This window comes from Phyllostomus discolor, chromosome 2 (genome assembly GCF_004126475.2).
Source record: "Phyllostomus discolor isolate MPI-MPIP mPhyDis1 chromosome 2, mPhyDis1.pri.v3, whole genome shotgun sequence".
NCBI lineage: Eukaryota > Metazoa > Chordata > Mammalia > Chiroptera > Phyllostomidae > Phyllostomus > Phyllostomus discolor.
Genome location: NC_040904.2, coordinates 111,162,077 through 111,187,523, shown reverse-complemented (window position 1 = coordinate 111,187,523; position 25,447 = coordinate 111,162,077). Strand labels below are relative to the sequence as shown.

Sequence of the window (25,447 nt, the reverse complement as noted above, 5' to 3'; positions counted from 1 at the left end):
GTTTGGTTTTGCTACGGACTTGGGGACAGGTTGAAGTTCCACAATCAAAGAGTACCGCTCCCTTTCTTGACTTGCCTGTTTCTCACACCATGTGCATTCTGTGGAACATGGAACCTGTGTTTTCAGGACAGGTGGAGAGGAGGAAGCCCATGGGATGACCTTTAATTCACAAATCTGAACACCTAACCTGGGATTTGCAGTGATGTGAGGAACACCAAGAGCTTACTTAAATGAGACCAGAAACTTGGAAGTTTCTCCTTTGAGTAGTAGTAGTTTAATGACTAAGGCCCACATTTCCCTTCACTTTTTTCTCTTTTCTTTTTTGCTTTCCTGTACTGCTTTTTGTTGGAGTGGTTTTAGATTTTTTTTTTTTTTTACTAGTTACCTAGAAACTTTCTGGCATACATAACTAACGTTTTCTTCCTTCTGAAGCTACCACATCTCTGTCCTCCCTTCTATTGGGTAAGCCCAGCCTCTCTGCAGATGCTAGCTACTGGTGAGCAGCCTCTTTCCAGTTCCTGTTGTTTGAATGAAGCAGATTTGTTATAATTGTAGAAGCAAAAGTAAGTATTATAGTATCTGAATATAAAGTGAAGAATTTGGGAGGTAGAGGAAATGAGAGGTCAAAGGAGAGGAAAATGCTAATTTCCTTGTGTTTCATAGCAGACATTTCTGAAATACTGTATGAAATTGGTAAATCTAGATAGAGACTTGAATATAGATTGACTAGAAGCCCTAAAACAGTATTATATCCAATAATACATAATACTGATGAGGACGTGACCTGGGGAAAGAGGGTTGGGAGGTAATTCTGTGTGCCAGTTTTTCATCCTGCATAGCCCACATTAAAAGCTGTTGACTGAGGCATATATTATTTAAAGTTGTGATAATAATCACCACAAAACCAAACTGTTGACAGTGTTTCTGAAGAAAGGCACCTGAAGGGAGGGAATGGTAAATAATACTTTATGTTTTTATTTTATACCCTCTTTACTGTTTGCATTATTTTTAGATTGTGAGCATGTGATATTTATTAGATAAAGTTTTATACAGAGGTGTACAAAAGGGATTTGATGCTTGTTCTTGTATTCAGAACAACTGTCCACCAGGAGGTAATTTCAGACTTTTGAATAGATTAAAGATTGGTGTATGTTCCTTCTACCTACACAGTAGCTGTCAGAACAAAGTGCACTTAAAGAAAATACTATCTTCTACTGGAATTTTCCATGTGTTACTCCATTTGGTAAAATGATTACTTAGAAAAATTTAAATGACTAATAATACCTTTACACAGTGCCTTACTGCTCTAGAGAAGTTTCGTATTATTTGATTTTTACAATAACCCTGTGAAGTGGGCAGAATATAGGGTTTCCTGTATCATATAAGGTGAGGAAAACAACTAAGACTGACAGAGTGACTTGCCCAATGTCATATGGCTTATAAAGTGGTGACAGCTAGGTCTCAGACTTTGTTCCTCTGATTTCAGCTCACTGCTCATCCCACTACTTCTGTAATAGTCCTGCTCAGCCTTCTCTTGTCCTGTGACATTTGAAATGTCTCCCTCTTAATCAGTTCACATCTACCTACTTTATTATATAACCTAAACATAAGTTCCGACCATGATTTCTTACAGTGTTCTGACACTTGTATTCTAATTGTGTTTTAAATATGAAAATCTGTGGTTTATTTTAAAAGATAAATTTCACTGCAATTTTTAAGACGTGCCAAATAGAAACATTGGGTATCATTATGCCTCTTGTGATTTCTGCAGCTAGACAACACTTACTCCTCACCCCGAGGGACTGATTCTTTCCCAGATGCCTTCCAAAGTTTTTTCTGATCTCCTTGTTTTGTCCTTTTGTGACTTGATGATTCAAAGCTGTAGGATTTAAATATTTACTTCAAGAATTAACTTTTGGGTTGCAATACTGCATATGCAACACCTAGCCTTATCTGAACTCTGCAGGTAATGTTTTTCACCTAGGGAATTTTGAATTTCAGAAAGTGAATTGCTTGCTCTCCAAGAAAACAGCCCTGGGGAAGTAAGCAGTAAGTGTATTAGCTCTTGTCTTGGGAGCCCAATATAAGAACCTTTGGCCCTTGATCACATGTTTTTTTTAATTGTGGTAAAATATATATAATGTAAAATTTGCCATTTTAACTAATTTTAAGAGTACATTTCAGTGTCATTAATTACATTCACCACATTGTGCAGCTATCACTGTTACGGAATGTGATTCAGAACTTTTTCATCATCCCAGATAAAAGCTATTTAGTAGAAACTCTCCATTCCTCCCTCTGTACATACCTTGCTGCCTCTGATCTACTTTCTAATAGGAGTTTGCCTATTATAAATATATAAGTGAATTGTACAATATTTGTTGTTTTGTGTCTGGCGTATTTTACTTTCATAATGTTTTCAAGTTTCTTCCATGAAAAAGTACTTCATTTTTTTGTGTCTGAATGGTATTTTATATTACTCCACATTTTGTTTATTGACTCATCTCTTGATAGGAATTGACTTGTTTCCACTTTTTGTTATAAATAATGCTGCTATGAACATTGGCACATGAGGTGTCTGACTTCCCATCATCAGATCTTTTCGATACATTCATAGGAGTGAAATTGTTGAGCTGTATGGTAACTCCATATTTAGTTTTTTGAGGGACTACCAAATGTCTGCACATCCTTGCCCCAACATGTGTTATTGCCCTCCACCCCTTTTTGATCCTCATCATCCCAGTGGGTGTGAAGTGTACCTCACAGTTTTGATCTGCTTTTTTCCCTGATGAGTAGGATATTGAGTCTCTTTTTATGTAATCATTTGCTATTTATATACCTTCTTTGGAGTAATGTCAATTAAGTCATTTTCCCATTTTTTAGTTGGATTGTCTTTTTGTCCTTGAGTTGTAGGAGTTTTTTGTGCATTGTGGATATTAATCCCAGTTTGTCAATAATCCTCTTAATATATTTTTGAATTTGGTTTGCTAGTATTTTGTTGAGAATTTTTCCATGATCTTCATACAGAACATTGGCCTAAAGTTTTCTTACAGAGATGTCATAGTCTGGATTCAGTGTCAGGGTAACGCTGGCCTCATAAAATGGGATGGGAAATGTTTCCTCCATTTTTGGAAGAGTTTGAGAAAGATCTGTGTTAATTCTTCTTTAAATATTTGGTGTTTAATTTCCACATTTACGTAAATTCTCCAGTGTTTCTTAAATCAGTTTATGGTTTCATATCAGTGTGGTCAGAAAAGATGCTTTATATGGCTTTAGTCTTTGACATATATTGATGTGACACCACATGTGATCTGTCCTGAAGAATGTTCCACATGCACCCGAGAGGAATTTATTCTGTTGTTGGGAAGAGTGTTCTTGTTCTGTTTATGTCTCTTATGTGTGTTGTTCACACCCTCTATTTCCTTATTGAGCTTTTGTCTGGTTGTTTGATCCATTATTGGAAGTGTGTATTACAGCATCTAACTTTTGTAGAACTGTCCCTTTCTCCCTTCAATTTTGTCAGTTTTTGATTCATATATTTTGAGGTTCTGTTGGTGCATGTATGTTTATAATGTTATGTCATTTTGATAGATTAAACCTTTCATTAATATGTGGTGTTTTTCTTGACTCATAACTTCTCTCCCCAAGCTTTAATGAAATATTGTTGACAAAGAACATATGTAAGTTAAAGGTTAACTTACAGGGTGCACAGGGTGATTATTTGATACATGTATCTATTGCACACTGTTTACTACAGTAGGGTGAGTTAACATCTCCATCCCTCACATAATTACATTGTGCGTGTGTGTGTGTTTGTGTTTGGTAGTAACATTTAAGGTCTTCTCTTTTAACAACTTTCAAGTATGTAATACAGTATTGTCATAAATTTCTTTTTACTAAAAATGCATCTTGTCTGACAATAATATAACTCTTTTCCCTCCAGCTCTCTGAGTCTGTTGAGACTATTTTCTTGAACTATCTTTTTACATTCTTTTACTTTCAACCTCTTTTCATGTCTCTATCAAAAATGAGTCTATTGTAGATATTATGTGGTTAGTTTTTTTTAAATCTGTTCTGCCAGTCTCTACCTTTTAATTGAAGAGCTGAATCTATTTATGTTTAAAGTAATTACTAAGGAAGGACTTACTTCTGCATCTACCTATTTGTTTTCTGTGTCTTATGTTTTTTAATTCTTCTCTTAGTGCCTTTTAATATTTACTTGATTTTTTTGTAGTGTGCCATTTTGATTTCCTTCTTTCCTTGTATATTTTTTAGTTGTTTTCTTAATGGTTTTCTTGGGTATTACAGTTACATCTTAAATTTCTAACAATCTATTTTTAATAATACCAACTCAGTTCTGATAGTATACAAATACTTTGCTCCTATACACATCTGTCTTTCCATCTTTTTTATATTGTCACAGATTACATGTGTACATTGCGCACCCATTACCACAGGTTTATAATTGTTTAATGTGTTTTCCTTTTTTGTCATAAATGAAAAAGGGTAGTTAAAAAACAATAATACAATTACAAGATAAATAAGCACTAGGGCTGTAATATACAACATGATGATGATAGCTGACACTGCTGCGTGATATATAAGAAAGTTGTGAGAGTAAATCCGAATAGTTCTTACCACAAGGAAAAATTTTTCCTTTTTCCTGTATCTGTATGAGAAGATGGATGTTAGCTGAACCAACTGTGGAAATCATTTCACATTATATGTAAATCAGTCCATCATGCTGCATACTTACACAGTGATGTATGTCAATTGTGCTCAATAAAACTGGAAATCCCCCAAAAGTATAATAATACTGGTTGTTATCGTTACCCATTTCTTTATTTCTTCACGTAGCTTTGCATTATTACCCAGTGTCTTTTCATTTTAGCTGGAAGGACTCTCTTTAGAATTTCTTGTAGGGGCAGGTCTACTAATAATGATCCCCTTAGGTTTATCTTGGAATATCTTATTTCCTCTTTTACTCCTGAAGGATAGTTTTGCCATTTATAGAATTGGTTGACAATTTTTCTCCCAACACTTTGAATGTCATCCTCTGCCTTCTGGCATCTGTGGTTTCTGATGAAAAATCAGCTCTTAATCCTTCTGCAGAGCCCCTTGTATTTGCAAGAGTTGCCTCTTTAAAGGCTTGGACAGTCTCTTTGTCTTTGACAATTTTACTATAATGTGTGTATCTTGTTGAGGTGTTCCTGTTTCAAATTTGTTGAATTTCTTGGATGTGTAAATTCAGGTCTTTCATCAAATTTGGGGAGTTTGGGCCATTATTTCTTTTCCTGCTTGCTCCTTCCCTTCTCTGGGATTCCCATGGCACATACGTTGGCATGTTTGATGGTCCCTCAGTGCCTATTCATTTATCTACCGGATTTTCAGACCATAAGATGCACCTAGGTTTTAGAGGAAAATAGGGGGAAAAAATTGAAGCAGAAAAAAAGTAAAATATTTAACAACATAACATAATATTTCACCAATATAAATGTAAAGCTACATTCGGACTATAAGACGCACCCCCATTTCCTCCCAAATTTGGAAGGTATGTCTTATAGTCTGAAAAATACAGGGTAAATTATTTCTTCTATGTCTTCTTCAGACTGGATAATTTCAACTGCCTTACTCTCAAGGTCACTTACTCTTAAGATTCTTTCTTCTGCCTGCTCAAATCTACATTGAACTCCTCTAGTGAATTTCTTATTTCAGCTGTTGTACTTCAAAAAAAAGTAAATCGAAAATCTAGAATTATTATAATCTCTATCGACATTCCATATTTATTCATACAGCATTCTCCTGATTTTCTTTAGTTCTTTGTTGTTTTTCTCAGTTCTTTGAGCATATATAAGGCAATTGATTTAAAACTGTCTATTGATTTCAGTGTCTGCAATTCCTCAGGGACAGTTCTGTTGTCAAGTTGTTCTTTTCCTACAAAAGTGCTTTATTTTCCTGCTTCTTTGGAATTTTTTGTTGTTGCTTTTGAGAGCTGAACTGTTTGAATATTATGAAACTCGGGGAATCACTCTCTTCCCTCCTTTTGAGTGTTGCAGTCATCTGTATAGTGAGTTTTCCAAACTGATTTTGCAAAGTCTGTATTCTTTGTTGGGTGTGGCCACTAAAGTTTCTGTTATCTGTTCAGTTTGTGACTTGAGAAGTTTACTTAAATGTCTAGAACCCCCCTCCCCCACCCAATGAAAAAGGGACGTTGCTATAGTCTAAGGGTCAAAACCAAAGCAGCCTGTTCTCCAGAGTGTGGAGGGCAAGGTTTCCATTGCCCACCCCTGCTGTGGGGCTGAGTGACAAGGAATGGTAGCTGGTTGGCACACCCTGCTCTGTCACCCAGATTCAGCAGCCTTTCTCTAGCCACTTCCTTGTAAGTGTTCTGAGATGGTTGATTCTGCTGGACTTTTCAGCTTAAAGGTTTGGGTGGAGGGACTGGCTCCTGGAGCTTCCCGCTCTGCCATTTGCTGCGACATCATTTCATTTGTGTTTGGACACAACTGCTCATGGTGCCAGCTGCAGCCAGTTCCTTTCTGTATTTGACAGAACTATTTAAGCTTGATGGTAGTTTTACCTTTTATTAGGGTGAGCTGGAGTACAGTTAGCCTCTGGAATCTGGAGTTTGAATTCTGTTTATAGTAGTTAGAGAGTAATTAATTACCTTAAGTCAGTCAGTAACTCACATGGTTTTGATTTCACTTTAACTTAACACTGCTTGTATCTGTGTAGTGATTTTCTTTACAGGAATGTGAGAGCAAAACATTTGGACTTATCCATTAGTGTTGGATACCGTACCTCCCAGTTCTGTTTGTATCTTATCAGGGCTGGCTTTGCTTTGTGCTGAACTCTGATTCTCAGATGGTGTTTGCAGCCCTCTGAGATAGGCTGTGATGGTACAGTGCCAGTGATAAGTCTGTGTCAGTCTAAGAATCCTTTGTACTGTCTGTGGAGCACATTTTAATTTTCGTGGTAGAGCTAGGACCAGAGGAGGCAACTGTGGAGGGCCTAGGTCAAGATTCTTAGAATGACTGCACGTCCGGGTGGAACCCCCAGCCTTTTGAGAGGTTCATCTGAAGGTGGGAGTAAGAAGAGGCAAATGAACTCGTTTGTTTGTTTAATGCTTACTGGTCCGTGCATGTTTCTAAACATCTTCTACATGGTTTTCAGAAACAGGTCATGATGAAGGTGTTGTTTACCCTGTTTTGCACATTAGGAAATTGGAGCTCAAAGGGGTAAAATTCTTGTCCTAAAAATCACACTGTGATTGTGATTCTTCATTACTGCTATTTTAGAATTGTATTATTTTTGATTTACAATAGATACCATAAACCGGGCATCTTGCTGGTAAGAAAAGCAAGGTGTTTTGTGGAAGGTGACCTTGTGTTCAGCAGGGTGTAGTGCGGGCCTCCTGCCCTTCAGGCCTTTGCTCAGCCTGCTGCCCAGCCTGCAGCTGCAGTGTTCAAGTCCCCATTCGTGTTCTTCAGGCTCTCAGTTTCCAACATGAAAGCCTGTACTGAGAAGAAAGACTGTGCCTCTGAAGAAAAATTCAAGGCGTGGCTCTTGCAGTTCCATCTGTGTATGAAGCTTTTCCGAGATCCTCAGGCTCTCCGTGTCATTCCCGCCTGACGTGCTGTAGTACATGCTGTGTTGGAGCAGAGGAGGGAGGCACCCGCTCCCTCCTCTATAACTCTGTATTCACTTAATACTTTTTACCTGTGTTTTGTCACGAAAAGCTAATTTTTATCCGCTGTGTACTCCCTAGTTAGATTATGACTTTGCAATTTGTTTTCTTAGCATCTTTATCCTTTGCAGCTTGCATATCACAACTTGATTGATTTCAACCCACAGTGAGAAATAGACTTATTTCTTTACAGTTAGACATAATTGTGCATACCTACACATTGGAACAAAAGTTTCAAGAATTTACTCTCAGGAGGGAGATGTGCTGTGATGTATTCTGTTTTACTGAAAAAGAAAATGATAGTCGGGTGCTGCAGTTCGGAAATCACGTTCTATAACTTCTTGTATAGGGCTAGATATTCTGATTCTGTTTGGAATTCACCTTTACTTGAAGGACAACTGCTTTAAGACTTTTTATGATGTCTGAAACTTAGGATATGGAAATGGTCTGGGGTTTTTTTGTTTTTGTTTTGTTTTTTCATAAAAATTTTTGTTGTGTTTAATATAGTTTTAGGCACACGGTGTCTTCCAGAAGATCAAGTATGGGTTTTTAGCCTGAAGTTTCTTTGTTTTCTTGCATAAAAGATATAAACTTGTTTCTCACATCAGCTATCTCTGTGCCTCCAGAACCTTCCTTAGTATACTAAGATAGGTCACTTGCTTCTCTCATCTTTGGGAAGCGTTTTCTGCCTGTTTTGGTAGATCTCCTTTAGGTACTGACCTGACATGACCCTTTTCAGTATTAATCTTAGAGTGATACATATTGGATTCTAAGATAGGATTTGAAACACAAAAGTGGGAAAAATGTGTTGTGTTTTCTTATGTTGTATTAAACAAAAAGAAAGTTGTCTGGGAACTAACAGTTTGCCTTAACTAGTATAAAAGAAGTATTCAGGGGTTTTTTACCTTTAAAAATTTTTTTTAATTGTTCAATTATGGGTGTCCCCATTTCCCCCCCATTATTCTCCCCTGCCCTACTCACTCCCCTCCTGCATTCAGTCCCCCCCACCCTGTTGTCTTTGTCCATGGGTCCTTCATACACGTTCCTTAGCTTGACCTTTCTACTTCTATCCCCTGTTATCCCCCTCCCCCCATTCTGATCACTATCAGTTCTGTATTTCCATGTCTCTGGTTCTGTTTTACTTGCTTGCTTGTTTTGTTGATTAGGTTCCACTTATAGGTGAGATTATATGGTATTTTTCTATCACATCCTGGCTTATTTCACTTAGCATAATATGCTCTGGTTCCATCCATGCTGTTGCGAAGGATAGGAGTTCTTTCTTTTCTTTCTTTCCTTCCTTTCCTTCCTTTCCTTCCTTTCCTTCCTTTCCTTCCCTCCCTCCCTCCCTCCCTTTCTTCCTTCCTTTCTTTCCCCTCCTTCCTTCCCTCCCTCCCTTCCTTCCTTCCTTCCTTCCTTTTTCTGCTATATAGTATTCCATTGTGTAAATGTACCACAGTTTTTTGATCCACTCATTTACTGATGGGCTTAGGTTACTTCCAACACTTGGCTATTGTAAACAACACTGCTATGAACATTGGGGTGCATAGATTCTTTTAAATTGGTGTTTAAGGATTCTTAGGGTATAATCTCAATGGTGGAATTGATGGGCCAAAAGGCAGTTCTGTTTTTCATTTTTTGAGGAAATTCCATATTGTTCTCCACAGTGGTTGTGCCTGTCTGCATCCCCACCAACAGTGTACTAAGGTTCCTTTTTCTCCATACCCTTGCCAGCACTTGTTTTATGGATTTATTAATGATAGCAGTTTTCTAAGGTGTGAGGTTATACCTCATTGTGGTTTTAATTTGCATGTCTCTGATGGCTTATGATGTTGAACATTTTTTCATGTGTCTACATGCCATCTATATGTGCTCCTTGGAGAAGAGTCTGTTCAGGTCCTTTGCCCACTTTTTAATTGAATTATTTGTCTTCCTGGTGTTGAGTCATATGAGTTCTTTATATATTTTGGAGATTAAATCCTTGTCTAATATATTATTGGCAAATATGTTCTCTCATACAGTGGGTTCCCTTTTAATTTTGTTGATGGTATCTTTAGCTGTACAGAAGCCTTTTAATTTGATGTAGTCCCATTTGTTTATTTTTTTCCTTTGTATCCCTTGCTCTAGGAATTGATATATCGGCAAAAATATTGCTATGTGTGATAATCTGAACTTTGACTACATATGTTTTCCTTTGGGATTTTTATGGTATGGTGACATACTTGAGTCATTCATCCATTTTGAGTTTATTCTGGTGTATGGTATAAGTTGGTAGTTCAGTTTCTTTTTTTTTGTAAGTACTAGTCTAGTTTTCCCAACACCATTTATTGAATAGACTGTCTTTACTGCATTGTATATTCTTGCCTTCTTTGCCAAATATTAATTTACCATAAAGGTGTGGGTTTATTTCTGAGCTCCCTATTCTGTTCCATTGATTTGTGTGTCTGTTCTTATGCCAGTACCAGACGGTTTTGGTTATAGCAGCCTTAGTTTGATATCAGGTATTGTGATCCCACCAACTTAGTTCTTCTTTCTCAAGATTCCTTTCTCAAGATTGGGGGACTTTTTTGGTTTTATATAAACTAGTGGGATATTTGTTATAGATTTGTGACATGCCATTGGTATTGTAATAGGAATTGCATTGAATCTATAGGCAGTTTTGAGTAGTAAGGACATTTTAATAATGTTAATACAGTATAGGCTTCTACTTATTTGTATCTTCCTCAATTTCTTTCTTCAGTGTCCTGTAGTTTTCTGAGTACAAGTCTTTTACCTCTTTGGTTAAATTTACCCCTAAGTACCTTTTTTCTTGTTGTTGCAATAGTTTACTATTTTTAAATGGGATTTTTCTTTGTTTCCCTTTCTCATAGTTCATTATTGGTCTGTAAAAATGCCATTGATTTCTGAGTATTGATTTTGTATTCCACTGCTTTGCTGAATTCATTTATTCTAGTATTTTTTTGGTGGAGCCTGTAGAGTTTTCTACCTATACAGTATGATGTCATCTGTAAATAATGAGTTTTACTTCCTCCTTCCCAATTCGAATGCCACTTATTTCTTATTATCTGATCGCTGTGCCCAGTACTTCTAGTACTGTGTTGAATAAGACTCGTGAAAGTGGACATTCCTGTTTTGTTCCTGATCTTAAGGAAAATACTTTTAGTTTTTACCCATTGAGTATGATGTTGGGTGGAAGTTTTTCCTATATGGGCTTTATTATGTTGAGATATGATCCCTCTATTCCCACTTTGCTGACAGTTTTTATCATAAATGGGTGCTGGATTTTATCAAACTCTTTTTTTGCATCTATTGATATGATTCTGTGATTTTTATCTTTCATTTTGTATATGTGACATATCACATTAATTGATTTGCGGATATTGTACCAACCTATTGCAAGAATAAATCCCACTTGATAGTGGTGTATGATCTTTTGATCTCTTTAATGTATTGTGGGATCTGGTTTGCTAATATTTTGTTGAGGATCTTCGCATCTATGTTCATCATGGATATTGTCCTGTAGCTTTCTGTCTTTGTTGTGCCTTTCCCTTGTTTTGGAATTAGGATACTACTGGCCTCGTAAAAAAGCTTGGAAGTCTTCCCTCTTCTTGATTTTTTTGAAATAGTTTGAGAAGAATAAGGGTTAATTCTTCTTTGAATGATTGTTAAAATTCGCCTATGAAGCTATTTGGTTCTGGACTTTTGTTTGTTGGGAGTTTTTTAATTACTGCTACAATTTCATTAATTGTATTCTGTCTATTCAGATTTTCTGCTTCTTTCTGATTCAGTTTTGAAAGATTGTATGTTTCTAGAAATTTATCTGTTTTACCCAGGTTATCAAATTTCTTGGCATATAGTTGTTCATAGTATTTTCTTAAAGTCCTTTGTATTTCTGTGGTATCAGTTATTATTTCTCCTCTTTCATTTCTGATTTTATTAATTTGGATCCTCTTCTGGTTTTTTTTTTTTTTTTTGATGAGTCTGGTTAAAAGTTCATCAATTTTGTTTATGTTTTCAAAGAACCAGCTCCCGTATTTATAGATCTTTTGGGTGGGTTTTTTAGTCTTTATATCATATATTTCCTCTCTGATCTTGATTAGTCCCTTCCTTCTGTTCACTCTGAGCTTTGTTGTTGTTTTTGTAGTTCCTTTAGTTGTAGGGTTAGATCGTTCATTTGAGATTTTTCTATCTTCTTGAGGTAGTCCTGTAATGCTATGAACTTCCCTCTCAGGACTGCTTTCATTGTGTCCCACAGATTTTTGGTTCTTGTGTGTGTTGTTTTCAGGTACTTTTTGATTTCTTCCTTGATCCTATTGATGACCCATTCATTATTTAATAACATGCTGTTTAGCCTCCATATATTTGAATGCTTTTGAGGTTTTTTTTTTAATTGAGGTTACTTTGTAGTTTCATGCCATTGTGATCTGGGAAAATGCTTGTTATGATTTTAATTTTCCTGAGTTTGTTCAAAGTTATTTTGTGCCCTAACATGTGATGTATCTTTGAGACTGATCCATGTGCACTTGAGAATAATGTGTATTTTGCTGGTCTGTAAATATCAATTACGTAAATCCATTTGATCTCCTGTGTTATTTAAGGACAGTGTTTCCTTGTTGATTTTTTTTTTTTTTTGGTCTGGATGATTTATCCATTGTTAACAGTAGGATGTTAAAATTCCCTTCAATGACTGTATTGCTGTCAATCTCTTCCTTAAAGTCCACCATGCTTTTCTTTATATATTTAGGTGCTCCTATATTGGGTGCATATATGTTCACAAAATTTGTATCCTCTTATTGTATTGTTCCTTTTAGTATTATATGTGACCTTTTTTGTCTTTTGTTATGGCCTTTGTTTTGAAGTCTATTTTGTCAGATATAAGTATTGCTATTCCAGCTTTTTTCTGGTCTCTGCTTGCATGAAATATTTTTTTCCCATTTCTTCACTTTCAGGCTGTGTAAATCTTTTGTTTGGAGTTGGGTCTCTTGTAGACAGCACATACTGTATTTTGCTGTATATAATTAATGCACACCCACATTTTTGGCCCAAATTTTCAGGAAAAAAATCTTTTCATTTAATTTTTAATTCAATTACTTATTTATATTTAGATACTTGTTTTTTATATTATAAAGGAATTTTAGTATTTATTTTTGAACACATTATGATACAAGAAATTTTATGTAACAAATAATTACAAAACACAAGAACAGATACACTATATTTCAGATACTACCCATGCATAGTATGCATCCTTACTTTTCCCTCAAATATTTGGGCAAAAAAGTGTACATTGTACGTGACAAAATATAGTATATGGGTCATGTTTCCTTATCCGTTCAGCTATGTTATTTGATTGGATCATTTAATCATTTTACATTTAAGGTGATTATTGATAGGTACTTACTCATTGTCGCTTTATTCCTTTGTACCTGTGTTGTCCCCTTCTCCCCATTTCATTTTCTTAAAGCAGCCTCTTTAACATCGCTTGCAGTGCTGGTTTGGTGTTAATGAACTCCTTTAGCCTTTTTTTGGGGAGGGGGTGTCTAGGAAGCTCTTTATTTCACCTTCAATTTTAAATGATAACCTTGCTAAATAGAGTAGTCTTAGTTATAGATTCTTAGTTTTCATCACTTTGAATACTTCATGCCAATCCCTCTAACCTGAAGTGTTTCTGTTGAGAAATCAGCTGACAGTGTTATTGGAATGCCCTTGTAGGTAACTGACCATTTCTCCCTTGCTGCCTTTAAGAGTCTCTCTTTGTCTTTAAACTTTGCCATTTTGATTATGATGTATCTTGGTGTCACTGTTTTCGAGTTCATCCTCATTGGGATTCTCTGTGTTTCCTGAACTTGTGTGACTTTTTCCTTCACCAGGTTAGGAAAGTTTTCTGCAATTATTTCCTCAAACAGGTTTTCTGTCCCTTGTTCACTTTCTTCTCCCAGTATCCCTATGATGAGGATATTATTACGTTTCATGTTGTCCTAAAGTTCCTTTAAACTATCCTTGTTTTCTTTTAAGTCTTTTTTTTCTTTTTGTTGCTCTGATTGGGTGGTGGTGGTGTTTTTTTTGTACCTTGTCTTCCAAATTGCTGATTCGATCCTCTGCTTCTTCTAGCCTGCTTTTAATACCTTCTAGTGTATTCTTTATTTCAGATATTGTATTCTTCATTTCCAACTAGTTCTTATTTATAGTTTCTATGACCTTTTTCATGCTGGTGTAATTTCCACTAAGTTTTTGGTAATTCTCACTAAGTTCCTTGAGCATCCTTATAACTGTTACTTTGAACCCTGTGTCTGATAAATTGCTTGCCTCAGTTTCATTTAGCTCTTTTTCTGGGGATTCCTCCATTTCATTTGGGGTTGTTTCTTTGTCTTCCCATTTTCACTCACTCTTTCTGTTTGCGTTTATGTATTATGATCTGTTTTGACTCCCTGTCTGCTTTGGGTGACCTTATGTGGTAGGAGTCCTGTGGGACTCAGTGGTGTGCAGTCTCCTTGATCTCCTGAGCTGGATGTTCTAGGAATGCCCTTTGTATGGGTAATATGGACTCTTCTGTTGTATTTGGGTCTTGATTGTTGTTGGCCCATTCGTTGGTCAGATCTCCCCTCTGGCTAGCTGACTGCAAGGCTCAACCCCCACCGCATCTTGTATGGTGTTACACAGGCATGGACAGGGCAAAACAACACACACAAAAAACAACCAAAACAAGAAAAAAAAAGTCCTCAACAACATTAGCAAAATGAATGACAAAAGGGAAAAGAATAAAGCAGAATGAGAAACAGAATAGTAAAAGAAAAAAAGGAATATGAGAAGACCAAAGGAAAGAAAAATGATTATAGGAGGTGGGAAGAAGAGAAACAATAAGAGAAAGAAATGGAAAGAGGAAATCTTTAAAAAAAAAACCCTAAAAAAAGAAATTTAAAAAAGTAAAGGAAAAATGGAGTAAGAAGGAGGAGTAGTAAAATAAATATAAAAGAAAAATTAGTGGGAAGAATTTGAAGAAAATGAAAGAAATTATAATAAAAAGGCTGTACAAAAGAGAAAATAATGGAAAAGAAAAGTGGAATTTGTCTCAGTAGAGTTTAGTGCTTTCCTGCTGGGTTCTCCCTTTGAATAGGACTCTGATGTTGTTCAAAGGTGGTGTAAGCCATTGTCAGATACTGTCCATGTCTAACCCTCTGCAGCCTGTTCGAAGCTGCAAGCAGTCCATAGTTTGTAGCTATCTCCTCCAGGCTTGACTGTGCTTGGGATAGGCATCGCTGTGCTGCCAGGCTGGCATTTATCAGCACAAGGCCCAGAGGTGGGTCAGCAAATGACCAAAGGCACTGCAGGATCCACTTCCACCTGCCTCTGCCTGCTGTCAGTCTTTGTCTAGCCACTGACCTAACTTTCTTAGAGGGCTTTCTGGTGGAATCAAAAGGGTGGAACTGCCCTGGCTGGCGTAGCTCAGTGGATTATCATATTCCAGGGTATTATTTTGCATACAGATACCGTTACTGCTTTCTAGAATTGCACCTTTAACACATAAGGATAAATAAAAGAATTTGAAACATTTATATAGATATGGAAATAGTACTACCCATGTATAATACACATCCTTATTTTTCCCTCAAAAATTTGGGCAAGAAAGTGTGCATTATGCATGGCAAAATACTGTAATAAGAGCTTGGTGATGATAAACTTCTTTGATTTTGCCTTGTCGTGGAAGCGCTTTATCTGCCCTTCCATTCTAAATGATAGCTTTGCTGGATAGAGCAATCTTGGATGTAGGTCCTTTCTTTTCATCTCTTTGAGTAGTTCTTGCCAGTTCTTGCCTGCAAGGTTTCTTTTAAGAAATCAGCTGATAGTCTTATGGGAATCCCTTTGTGGGTAACTGTCTCCTTTTCTCTTGTTGCTTTTAAGATTCTCTCTTCATCTTTAACCTTTGGCATTGTAATTATGATGTGTCTTGGTGTGGCCCTCTTTGGGTCCAACTTGTTTGGAACTCTGAGCTTCCTGGACTTGTATGTCTATTTCCTTTGCCAAATTGGGGGTGTTTTCTTTCATTAGTTTTTCAAATAAATTTTCAATTTCTTGCTCTTCCTCTTCTCCTCCTGGTACCCCTATGATTTGGATTTTGGTAAATTTAAAGTTGTCCCAGAGGTTCCTAAGTTTCTCCTCATTTTTTTGGTTGGTTGTTTTTTAGTTCTTGTTTCTTCTTTCCATTCCAGTTGATCACTTCTTCCTTTTGTTCCAAATCATTGATTTTTAACCCCAGCTTTACTGTTGGTTCCCTGTATTATATTTTTCATTATTTCACTTTGTATATAGCCTTCACTTCTTTGTTTTGTGGCTGTACTCAATCATTTCTCTGAGCAACCTGGTCACCAGTGTTTTGGACACTGCATCCAATAGGCTGGCTATCTCCATGTCACTTAAGTTCTTTTTCTGCCATTTTGGTCTGTTCTTTTGTTTGGTCCATACTTCTTTGTCTCCTAAATTTGGCAGCCTTCCTGTGTTTCTGTGTATTAGGTAGAGTTGCTTTGACTCCCCCTGTCTGTGCACCTGTTACATTGTAAGGGGTGGAGCCTTAGGTGTTTGCCAGTGTGCTACAACCCACTTTGCTGCTTTGTGACACTACATGTGGAGGAGAGGTCAGAGAGAGAACAGTGCTGCTTGTTCTACTCTTGCCCCATTTCCAGTTACTTCCACACTTCCTGTAAGCATCTGTCACCCTTCTTTCTAGCTGCTGCCCTGGTGCTGATTCCAGGGCACCAGGAATGGGTGGGTTTGCCTACATTCTACGACCCTGTGGACCCCTTAAATGAATGGTCCTGAGAGACCAATGATTTCTTCCTCCACCCCAACCCCTACTGGTTTTTACAGTCAAAGGTGATGAAGCTTTTTTCCTAGTGTTGGAACCCTGAGCTGTGTGGTCTGGCCTGGTGCTGGGATCGCTGGCACCCTAGTTGTCCCTCCTGGTTTTTTTCCACTGCATGTTAATGTGGGACCACCCGCTCTGCCGGTTGCCACGGCTTCGGCCTCGCTGCTACCTCGCTGTGCCACATCATGTCCTCTCCACCCCTGCTACTTGTCTGGGCAAATGTTTCTTCTTTAAATCCTTGGTCGTTGGACTTCGATACAGTTCGATTTTCTGGCAGTTTGGTTGGTTTTTGTTTTTAGATTGGTTGTTGTCCTTGTGGCTGTGAGAGGAGGCAAGGCAAGTTTGCTTATGCTTCCATCTTAGCCAGAGGTCTCTACTTCCTTGAACATTTGAGAGTTTGCCCTTGGAAGTCGAGGACAGTGTCACATACTTCTTAGGTTTTGCATGAGGCAGATGATATTTGTTAATATTACTAACTCACAAGAGTAGCTTTTTTTCCCCTCGGGATTGGAGGGAGGGGGGAAGAAAACCAACCTTTAGGGGGCATTTGCACTGCCATGTTTTTTCGTAAGTTTAAATTTTGATAGTTTCTGGCTGTTATTGTTGATGGATGGACCTTTGTTTTTGAGTTTGACAAAGAAAGAATTCAGAGTGAGGAACTCCAGTGCTAGAACTCCAGAGTGAATAAACTCCAGAGTGAAGTTTGTTTAGCATGCAAAAGGAAAGTACACTCACAGAGAAGATTTGAGTGGGCTGCTTGAAGAGCTTCCTTGGCCTTTTGGGAGATAGTGAGAGGCAGAAGTGGGCTGCCCGGGCCCTCTGGACTCAGGATCAAGTTACAATGGCAAAAAAAGGGCCCGTAGAATTGAGGAGAAAGAAAGCAAAGATTCATTCCTGACAGAGGAGGGCATGGACATATTCTGGAGAGAGAGCATGCACTGGGTCCTTTGCCTTAAGGGGTTTTTATTTTTAAGATTTTATTTATTTACTTTTATTGAGAAGGTGAGGGAGGAAGAAAGAGAAGGAGAGAAACATCAGTGTGTGGTTACCTCTCATGCTTCCCCTACTGGGAACCTGACCTGCAGCCCAGGCATGTGCCCTGACTGGGAATTGAACTGGAGACCCTTTGGTTCGCAGGCCCACACTCAATCCACTGAGCCACACCAGCCCAGGCTGCCTTAAGGGTTTTTCATCTGTTTTCTAAAGGTAGGAATTTTAGGGGAGTTCTCAGGGGAGGATCTGAATAGAACATTCATCAGCTTTCCAGGTATGTCCTTTAATATGCTGGCTCATCAAAATAAGCATATAGGGTCAGGGTTGTGGTCTCTACTGATTGGTTGGCGCTAGGGTAGGGGTTCATCAGTCATTGCCATGGTATAGCTGCATCTGGTTTTTGCTGCTTTTCTGGGCCTGGTGCTGAAACACACCTGATGCCTGGAATGTTATGTCTAGTTTGACCAAAGCTCAGTCTCTGTGGTCAATAGACCCTGAGTCCTTGTTCCTAAGAGTATTTTATTCTGATAAGAACCACATTGGCCTGAGGGTTTAATGCCTAAGGGAGTGGTTGTACCAGAAAAGAGGTGGCCAGCTAGTCAGCTCTCTCAGTTTCCCTGTTCCACTTGCCAAGAAATTTTCCTAGCTTCTTACTGTCCTGCCTCATACCTACCCTGTAAAGTAATTGGTTATATTTTCATTTTACAGTTAGGAAACTGAGGCACAGAGAGGCTAATAACTTGGCTCATAGTCAAAACTTGAGGACAAGAGAATGGGAAGGGCTTTCTAGGCAGTGCATGAAAGTATGTGGTACATATGTGGACAAGTGGAACATCGTGGGTGGTTGGATCTACACAGTGTGTGGCATGAGATCGGAATTACACTGGTAGTATCCACATGTTCTGTCCTTAGTCCATCCTAAGGCCGGAAATGTTTTTCTAAACTGTGTATAACTGACATCATTCCACAGAGATAGATATATATGAGGTTGTATTTTGGATAATATCTAACCTTTCCTTTCTCCTTTTTTAGTTTTTTCTCTGGTAGGAAAGACTTTATACTAATTTGAAAATAGAAACCAATTTCAGTAGGTAGTAAACATCTGGGCTAATGATAGTTTTGAACATAGATGAGGAAGTGTTGTGACAAGATACTTGCGCTGGCAGGAATGGAGAGTGGGGCTTGTGCATCCCATGACGACCGTTTTGGTCAGTGGATCTTGACGTTGCTGTAATAATTGAATCTGATGTTGTTATAAAACAGTTATTGGTAACCTGATTTAGAAATAAATGGTATTTGTAAATAGTGATTGTGTCAGGATGTTATATAAAAATAGCACACACATACAGAGTGCTAGATGGCTAGAAGATACTAGAGGGAACACCTTGTTTTGACAGAACTTGGCCACCAACCCAAGGGGTCCCTTTAATTGGTATGTACTTATTTTCAGGCCTGAGCCATCCAGAAGTTGAGGATGTGTTGTCTAACAAAGGTCTTGGCTTCTCAGACTCAGTAGATGGCAGGGATGGGCTTCTGCCCACTGAAGGTGGTGTAAACCATATGCCATGTCCTTAAGGAGGTAGAGTGTGTAGGTTCTGTTGTAAATATGATGTGGTTTGTGTTGATCTGCTTTCCTTTTTTTATTTAACATTGTTTTTGAGAAGTATCCATTTTTTATGTAACTCTAGTTTGTTCAGACTCTGCTATATAATAGTTTCATGTTTTAATGACCATCTAGATTTTACCGTCAGCTGTGGAATCACCAGTGCTACTTCAGTAAACATTCTTGTCACCTTTGGTTCTGTGTGAGAACTTCTCAGGTATACATACCTGCGAAGAATTGTTAGGCCACTGAATATATGCATTTTAATTGCACAAAGTTTCAAATCTCTGAGATAGCTGCTATCAGCTTACAGACTTCTGTTAGAGTACATGATACAGCAGGGTCTTTAATTTATTACTTAGATAAAAGAAACAAGTTAGGAATATAATTCCTTGGTCCTTCTGTGGTTACTGAGAAAGTTTTTGCAAACTAGTTTTCAGTAATATTAAAAGGTTTTATTCACTGTCCTTTTTAATTTTCTTCGAATAATGTTGGGCAGTTATAGAGAACATAGTTTTTTCAACGATGCCTCCATAATGCCTAAGTAATTGTGATAATGTTATGAAGATACTCTAAATACTACGCTTTTTGTTTGTTGTCTTGTAGGGCGCCAATGCCTCGGCATTAGAGAAAGAGATTGGTCCAGAACAGTTTCCAGTCAATGAACACTATTTTGGATTAGTCAATGTAAGTATTCATTGATGCTTACTTAGTCTTCAAAGTTATGGTTGGAAGTATTTTTTTAAATGGTGAATGTATTTCACAATTTATTAAAGGAAACTTGTTTATTTGTATCAGTAGACATAATGCCAAGATACTTGATTGGGAATTTTGAAGTTATATTTAATGGGTGGGAACAAGATTGTCCGATGACTTGAGTTAATACTTGTAAACCTGATTTTCCCTATTTGTGTCAGATTTCTCATAACCAAAATTTCATATGGCTTAGTCCAGATGATCTCTTGATCCTTTGAGAATTATTTAAATGTCTACATGTAAGTGGTCCAATAGTTTTGTAAATGCCTCTGTGTGTCAGTAGTATCTTTGTCAAATTACTTCTGGTGTTTTTCTACTAGTCTAGATAGAAAAATACAAAATATAGGGGAAAAATACATCCCAATCATTGTGGAGATAATTCTAGTAATTATATATTATTAAAACTTTGGAAGAACTTCTTTAGAATTTTTAACTCTTCTGTAACACTAGAAAACACCACAAATCTGTGTTATATAATTGTAGTAATTTATACTCTTGCACTATGCTGTTAGGTGGATCCATGGTGAATGTTTAAAGAAAAAATATATACATGTATGCTAATACAGGTAATAAAGTAAGCTAAGTTCAACAACATTGATGTGTCACTGAATACTAGTGTGTAGTTATGATGTATGAGATAGATTTCTTGTGCAATTTGGGGAAAGCACTTAAAGAGCCACGTGTGTGTCCCCCTGCTTTGGGGTTCATCTGTGTAGGTGTAAAGCTTACAGTGAGGAATCAGCAGCCTTTCCCCTCCTGCTTCTCAGCAACTATTATTTTTCTAGAATTTATCCTTAGATTCTAAATAAAGTGCTTATATTTCTATTTTTAAAATCCTGCTGCTTAAAAAAAAAAAATCCATTGACTTCCTGTTACGGTAGATGAGAAATTTAGCTCCTTACGTCTACCACCATCCCCTGGCAACTTTACTTTTCCCCACTGTTTCAACATGGAATTAACCATTGCTTTATTTTTTCATTTCCTTAATTTCCATGTATTGTTCCCAAAGTCTTTATCAAGACGAACAAACGAACAAAAAAATAACAAAAAGAATTTCTCAGTATCCACTGAGTCATGACCATCAGGCACACTCTCCTTTTCCTGGTAACATCCTCTGGAGCCCTTTGTCCTGCTGTGCAGCCTTCAACCGCCATTGCTTTCTATACCCGAAGACATGCCCTTCACGTCTCACCTTCTCTAGATCCTGTTTTCTTTCCTGGTTTTCTCCGTGGCTTTGTGGAACACATTCGATAGTAGCTTCTTTACGAAGTGCGTGTGGGAGATAGACTTTGAAGTCTTGTGTATTTGTTTAAAACTGTTTTGGTTATTGTAATAGCTGCATATAGATCCTAGTGTATAACCTTCTGTAGGAATTCTTTTTTTATTTAACATTTTAAGGCTATACTCTCTTGTTTTCTGGCTTCTGTTGATGCTGCTGAGAGGGCTGATATCATACTGATTCTTAATCTCTTCTGTATATGGCTTTTCCCTCATAAAATTTGGGGAAATTTAAAAAAAAGTTGGGGGGTACTTTTAGGATGTTCTGTATCTACTGCACACAGTGTTCTGAGGTTTCGTGTGTCTTGGTCCCCCCGCGCCCCCACATTACTGCATTGTTTATGTGCCTGTCCGGACTGGCAATTCATTTTCCTCAGTTCTAGAACACTTCTGATACTGTTATTTGAATAATGTCTTTTCTATCTGATTTCTTCATTCTGTATTTTTTGATACTGTTAGTTAAATATGGAAATACTTAGACCGATTCTCTGTATTTCTTAGTTTTTTCTCCCATATTTGTTCATCCACCTTTTTAAGTTTGCATTTTAGGCTATTTCTTTGGCTTTTTTTTTTTTTTTTTTTTTGTCTAGCTCATTACACTTTTTATTTCTTAGATTGTTACATTTCCTTTTTAATTTTGCTTCATTAAGGCAATATTTCTGTTGTTTTTCTCAGGTTAGTATTTACAGTTTTATTGTTGCTGAGGTTTTCATAACTTACCAGACTGTTTCTGAGACCTCTAAGCTCATTCTGCCCCCACCACCCCTTGCCCCTGGTTTAAACTATGGGTTTTTTTTTCCTATTAGAAACATACCTCAAATTCAGTTCACATATATAAGTGAAATTCTAAAAGGCTGATTGGGTTACTGTAGGCAGAACTTGTGTAGCATGGGTGTCACTGCAGAGTGAGGCCCTGGCAAACAGAGTTTTAAGAAAATAGCTCCCTGTCCATCTCCCCCCAGCACACACCCAACTTCAGGAGCTACATCATGTTCTCTGGGGCTGTTCATTACCTCCTGGGAGCACTCCTCCAGTCTCTGTTGAGGGGTGGCTTAGTGTGGCCTTTATTTAACCCTCTGTTTCCTGTTAATTGCCTCACTGCTGTCCTTCAGCGTTCTTGACCAGAGCCTCCTGGTCAACTTCTGTGGAGCTGACTCTACCATTGAAAGAAAGGTTTAGCCCTGGCTGGCGTAGCTCAGTGGATTGAGAGCGGGCTGCAAACCAAAATGTCGCAGGTTTGATTCCCAGCCAGGGTACATGCCTGGGTTGCAGGCCATAACTATGCCCCAGCAACCGCACATTGATGTTTCTCTCTCTCTCTCTATCTCCTTCCCTTCCCTCTCTAAAAATAAATAAATGGAATCTTAAAAAAAAAAAAGAAAGGTTTATAAGTGTCAGGGGGTTGAAATGACACTTACGACCAGACTTCCAATGTTAGATGCAGGGCACCCCCCCCCCACACACACACACTCCAAATCCCCAGGTTTTCAGGTGTGAGTAAGTTTGTTAACATATCTAGTCCGTGATTGTCTTGGAACTTCTGAGGTTTTCCCTGATCTGTTCTTTTACTGTTATTTTATTAGGGTTTCATGTGGAGTAGAGTTTAAATGAGTGTATTTAATTTACCTTATTTATTGAGACATTTGATCTCTGCTTCTAGTATTGGATATGTTTATGTTTACATACAGAGTTGTCTAGTGATCAAAAGCTTCATTTAAATTCTAGGGATGGCAGAACCCTGGTTTCTTCACTCTCCTTTCTACTTTACTGTGGCTGTCTTTACCTTTATTTGATTCAGATCCAACACTAATATGTGTACTGGATTGTAGTCAAGTTGTGCCCATTGATAGTGTCCAAGAAGAACCCACTTTTAAAAGAACAACAGTATTTTATATATCGAAAGTTGTTTGCTTTTAACCTTTACTGGTACAAATAAAGGGTAGGGCAAAAGTAGGTTTACAGTTGTTTGTATGGAAAATAATACAATAGTTACTAAGTAATAGGAGGATAAACTGTATTTTGTGTACTCACGACTGTAAACCTGCTTTTGCCCAATCCTGTATTTCAACCCCTCCACTTTGTTCCAACTTTTTTGCATATAGCCTCAGAACAAGCAAAACAACAACTTAGATAAAATTATATAAATGAGTACTAAAGTTCTGTTTTTTCTGATGTCTTTAATTTAAGGTGATAACTATCAAAATTCCGGTGTTGATCGTGTGAAAAAAAAAAAAGAGTTTCTAAGAAAGTATCACTTTTATTACTCCTTATGGATCAATCTGAGTTCAAAAGGTAGTTTTTGTGCTTTTTCCTCAAGCTGAGAAACTGAAATTCAGTGAAATCAAGAGAAACGGAAAGGAGTGAAGGTGGTAAGAGACCACCCGAGGATGCTCAGCGTTTATTCACTTGATAAGTAGAAGTTAGTTTCTGAACTCTTTTCCTATTTATGATGATGAAGGATTGAGATCTCTTAAAGTAACCAGGGCTCTAGCTGTGAAAGATTGATGAATACCTTGAATTATACTCAGAAATAAGTTGGTAGTCAGAGTGGATGCAACAGAACTATTATAGTGATTAACTTTTCTGTGATTTATACTTCAGGCTATGTGGCAGTTGTGTACCTTTAATCTTTTTCTGTTAAGTCCTATTTTTCAGCTCTAAATTATCATTTCTGTTTCTGGTTCCCCTTCCTCCTTTTAATTGTAGAGTTATCACACTGTGGGAGTTTCTTAAAAATTAAGGTGGGGGCTTTGGGGGACAGGGGAGTGTGGCTTAGCTAAATCAGAGATCGGCATGTAAGCTTCTTTTATTCCCTGTTCCTGTCTGCCGGGTAGTCAGTGTTGGGGACTCCATTGGAATGTTGCTGCTTTAAGAAACTTTGCAGTTACTCTTTTCTAACTATTGGATTTTGTTAAAATGAAGCATTATTGGTAGGTACAAAATAGTTAGGGGGAGGTTAAGAATAGTACAGGAAATGGAGAAGCCAAAGAACTCACATGTGTGACCCATGGGCATGAACTAAGTAGGGGAATGCTGGAGGGAAGGGGATATCAGCAGAGGGGTATAAAGAGGAGAAAAAAGAATGGGATAACTGTAATAGTATAATCAATAAAATATACTTAAAAATTAAAATGAAGCACACATATATTTTCTTTTCATCAGTCTTTTCTCAGCTAAGTTTGTATTTTCAGGTTAATTTTAACTGCTTTTACAAAAAGCATATGCTGAAAAGAATTCCTATTAGATATGCCTGATTGGAGCCTTTTTTTGCACCCAGTGAGTGGCAGAAGCACTCACTAGCACTTGCCTTTGGAAAATAGTGCATATGTTTGGGCAGTTAGAAAAGTAGACTCTTTTTTTTAATGGAAAGAAGAAAAATAGCCACAGTTTAATTAACCTAGCAGAAAATTTAACAGTGTAGTTATTGTAACAATGTTCATGGCAACCTATTTGCCACTATTTTTAGTTAAAGATATTTTTATTTTGGAGGAATACTTTTATCAATGATAGCTTTTATGGCAGCTTACACTTGAAGAATGATAATCCTGATGTCTGTCCCTATTACCTACATGATACATAGAGTAGGGTTATTGCTTTGTCTTGTTTGGATGTTTTAATATCCTTGATGTTATTGTAAGTCAGAGGAAATGCTAGTGTAGTGTAGGGGTCAGAAACAATCCTGAGAAGAAAGAAGAACCCTTGGAAGCTCTCTTGCTGTAAAACATCCTCCTTGCATGCCAGTTGTTTATACAGTCAGCCGAATGCTTGGAAAATACATTGCTTTACTCTGATATACCAAACTGCCTTTTTCCCTACGTAGCTCAGGAGTACTTCCTTTAGTACAATTGATAGTAGAGTGATTCACACTAGTAGTATTTTGTACTTTTTGTGCATTCAATACATTTTTAAGAGCCTGTTTCCATTGTTCTATTGTATGGTTCTTTATTAACTTTCTAATACAATAAGCCCTAACATATAAGGAGATTGAGCTCAGCGAATCTCTTTGTGAGGCTACCATTGAACTCTTCTGCCAAATCTTTATTATGAAATTGTGATTGTGATCTTAGACCATCTTATAAAAGGTTAATTTAGCCTGAATTTAGGTAGTCGTCATTAGTCATTACTTGGAATTCTGGATCCAGGGAACAGGGGCCATTATGGAGGAGAGAGAGAAATAAAAGTGAAACTTTTCTTTCCATTTGTGGGTTATGAAGTTGATTTAAGCAAATGTCTCTTAGTTGTGTTTTCTTTTGCATGAATTGATGGCAGTAGG

General features: G+C 37.4%; 1 protein-coding gene across 4 annotated transcripts in view; it reads left to right on the top strand.

The window, feature by feature from the left end:
- USP12 (ubiquitin specific peptidase 12) overlaps positions 1–25,447 on the top strand; it is a 95,426-nt gene that overhangs the window by 31,037 nt on the left and 38,942 nt on the right. For all 4 annotated transcript variants that reach the window (XM_028503896.2, XM_036018345.1, XM_036018344.1 and 1 more), the window contains one exon: positions 19,747–19,827. In XM_028503896.2, the coding sequence (XP_028359697.1) occupies positions 19,747–19,827 (81 nt within the window). Of the gene's footprint in view, positions 1–19,746; positions 19,828–25,447 lie in introns of those variants that run through there.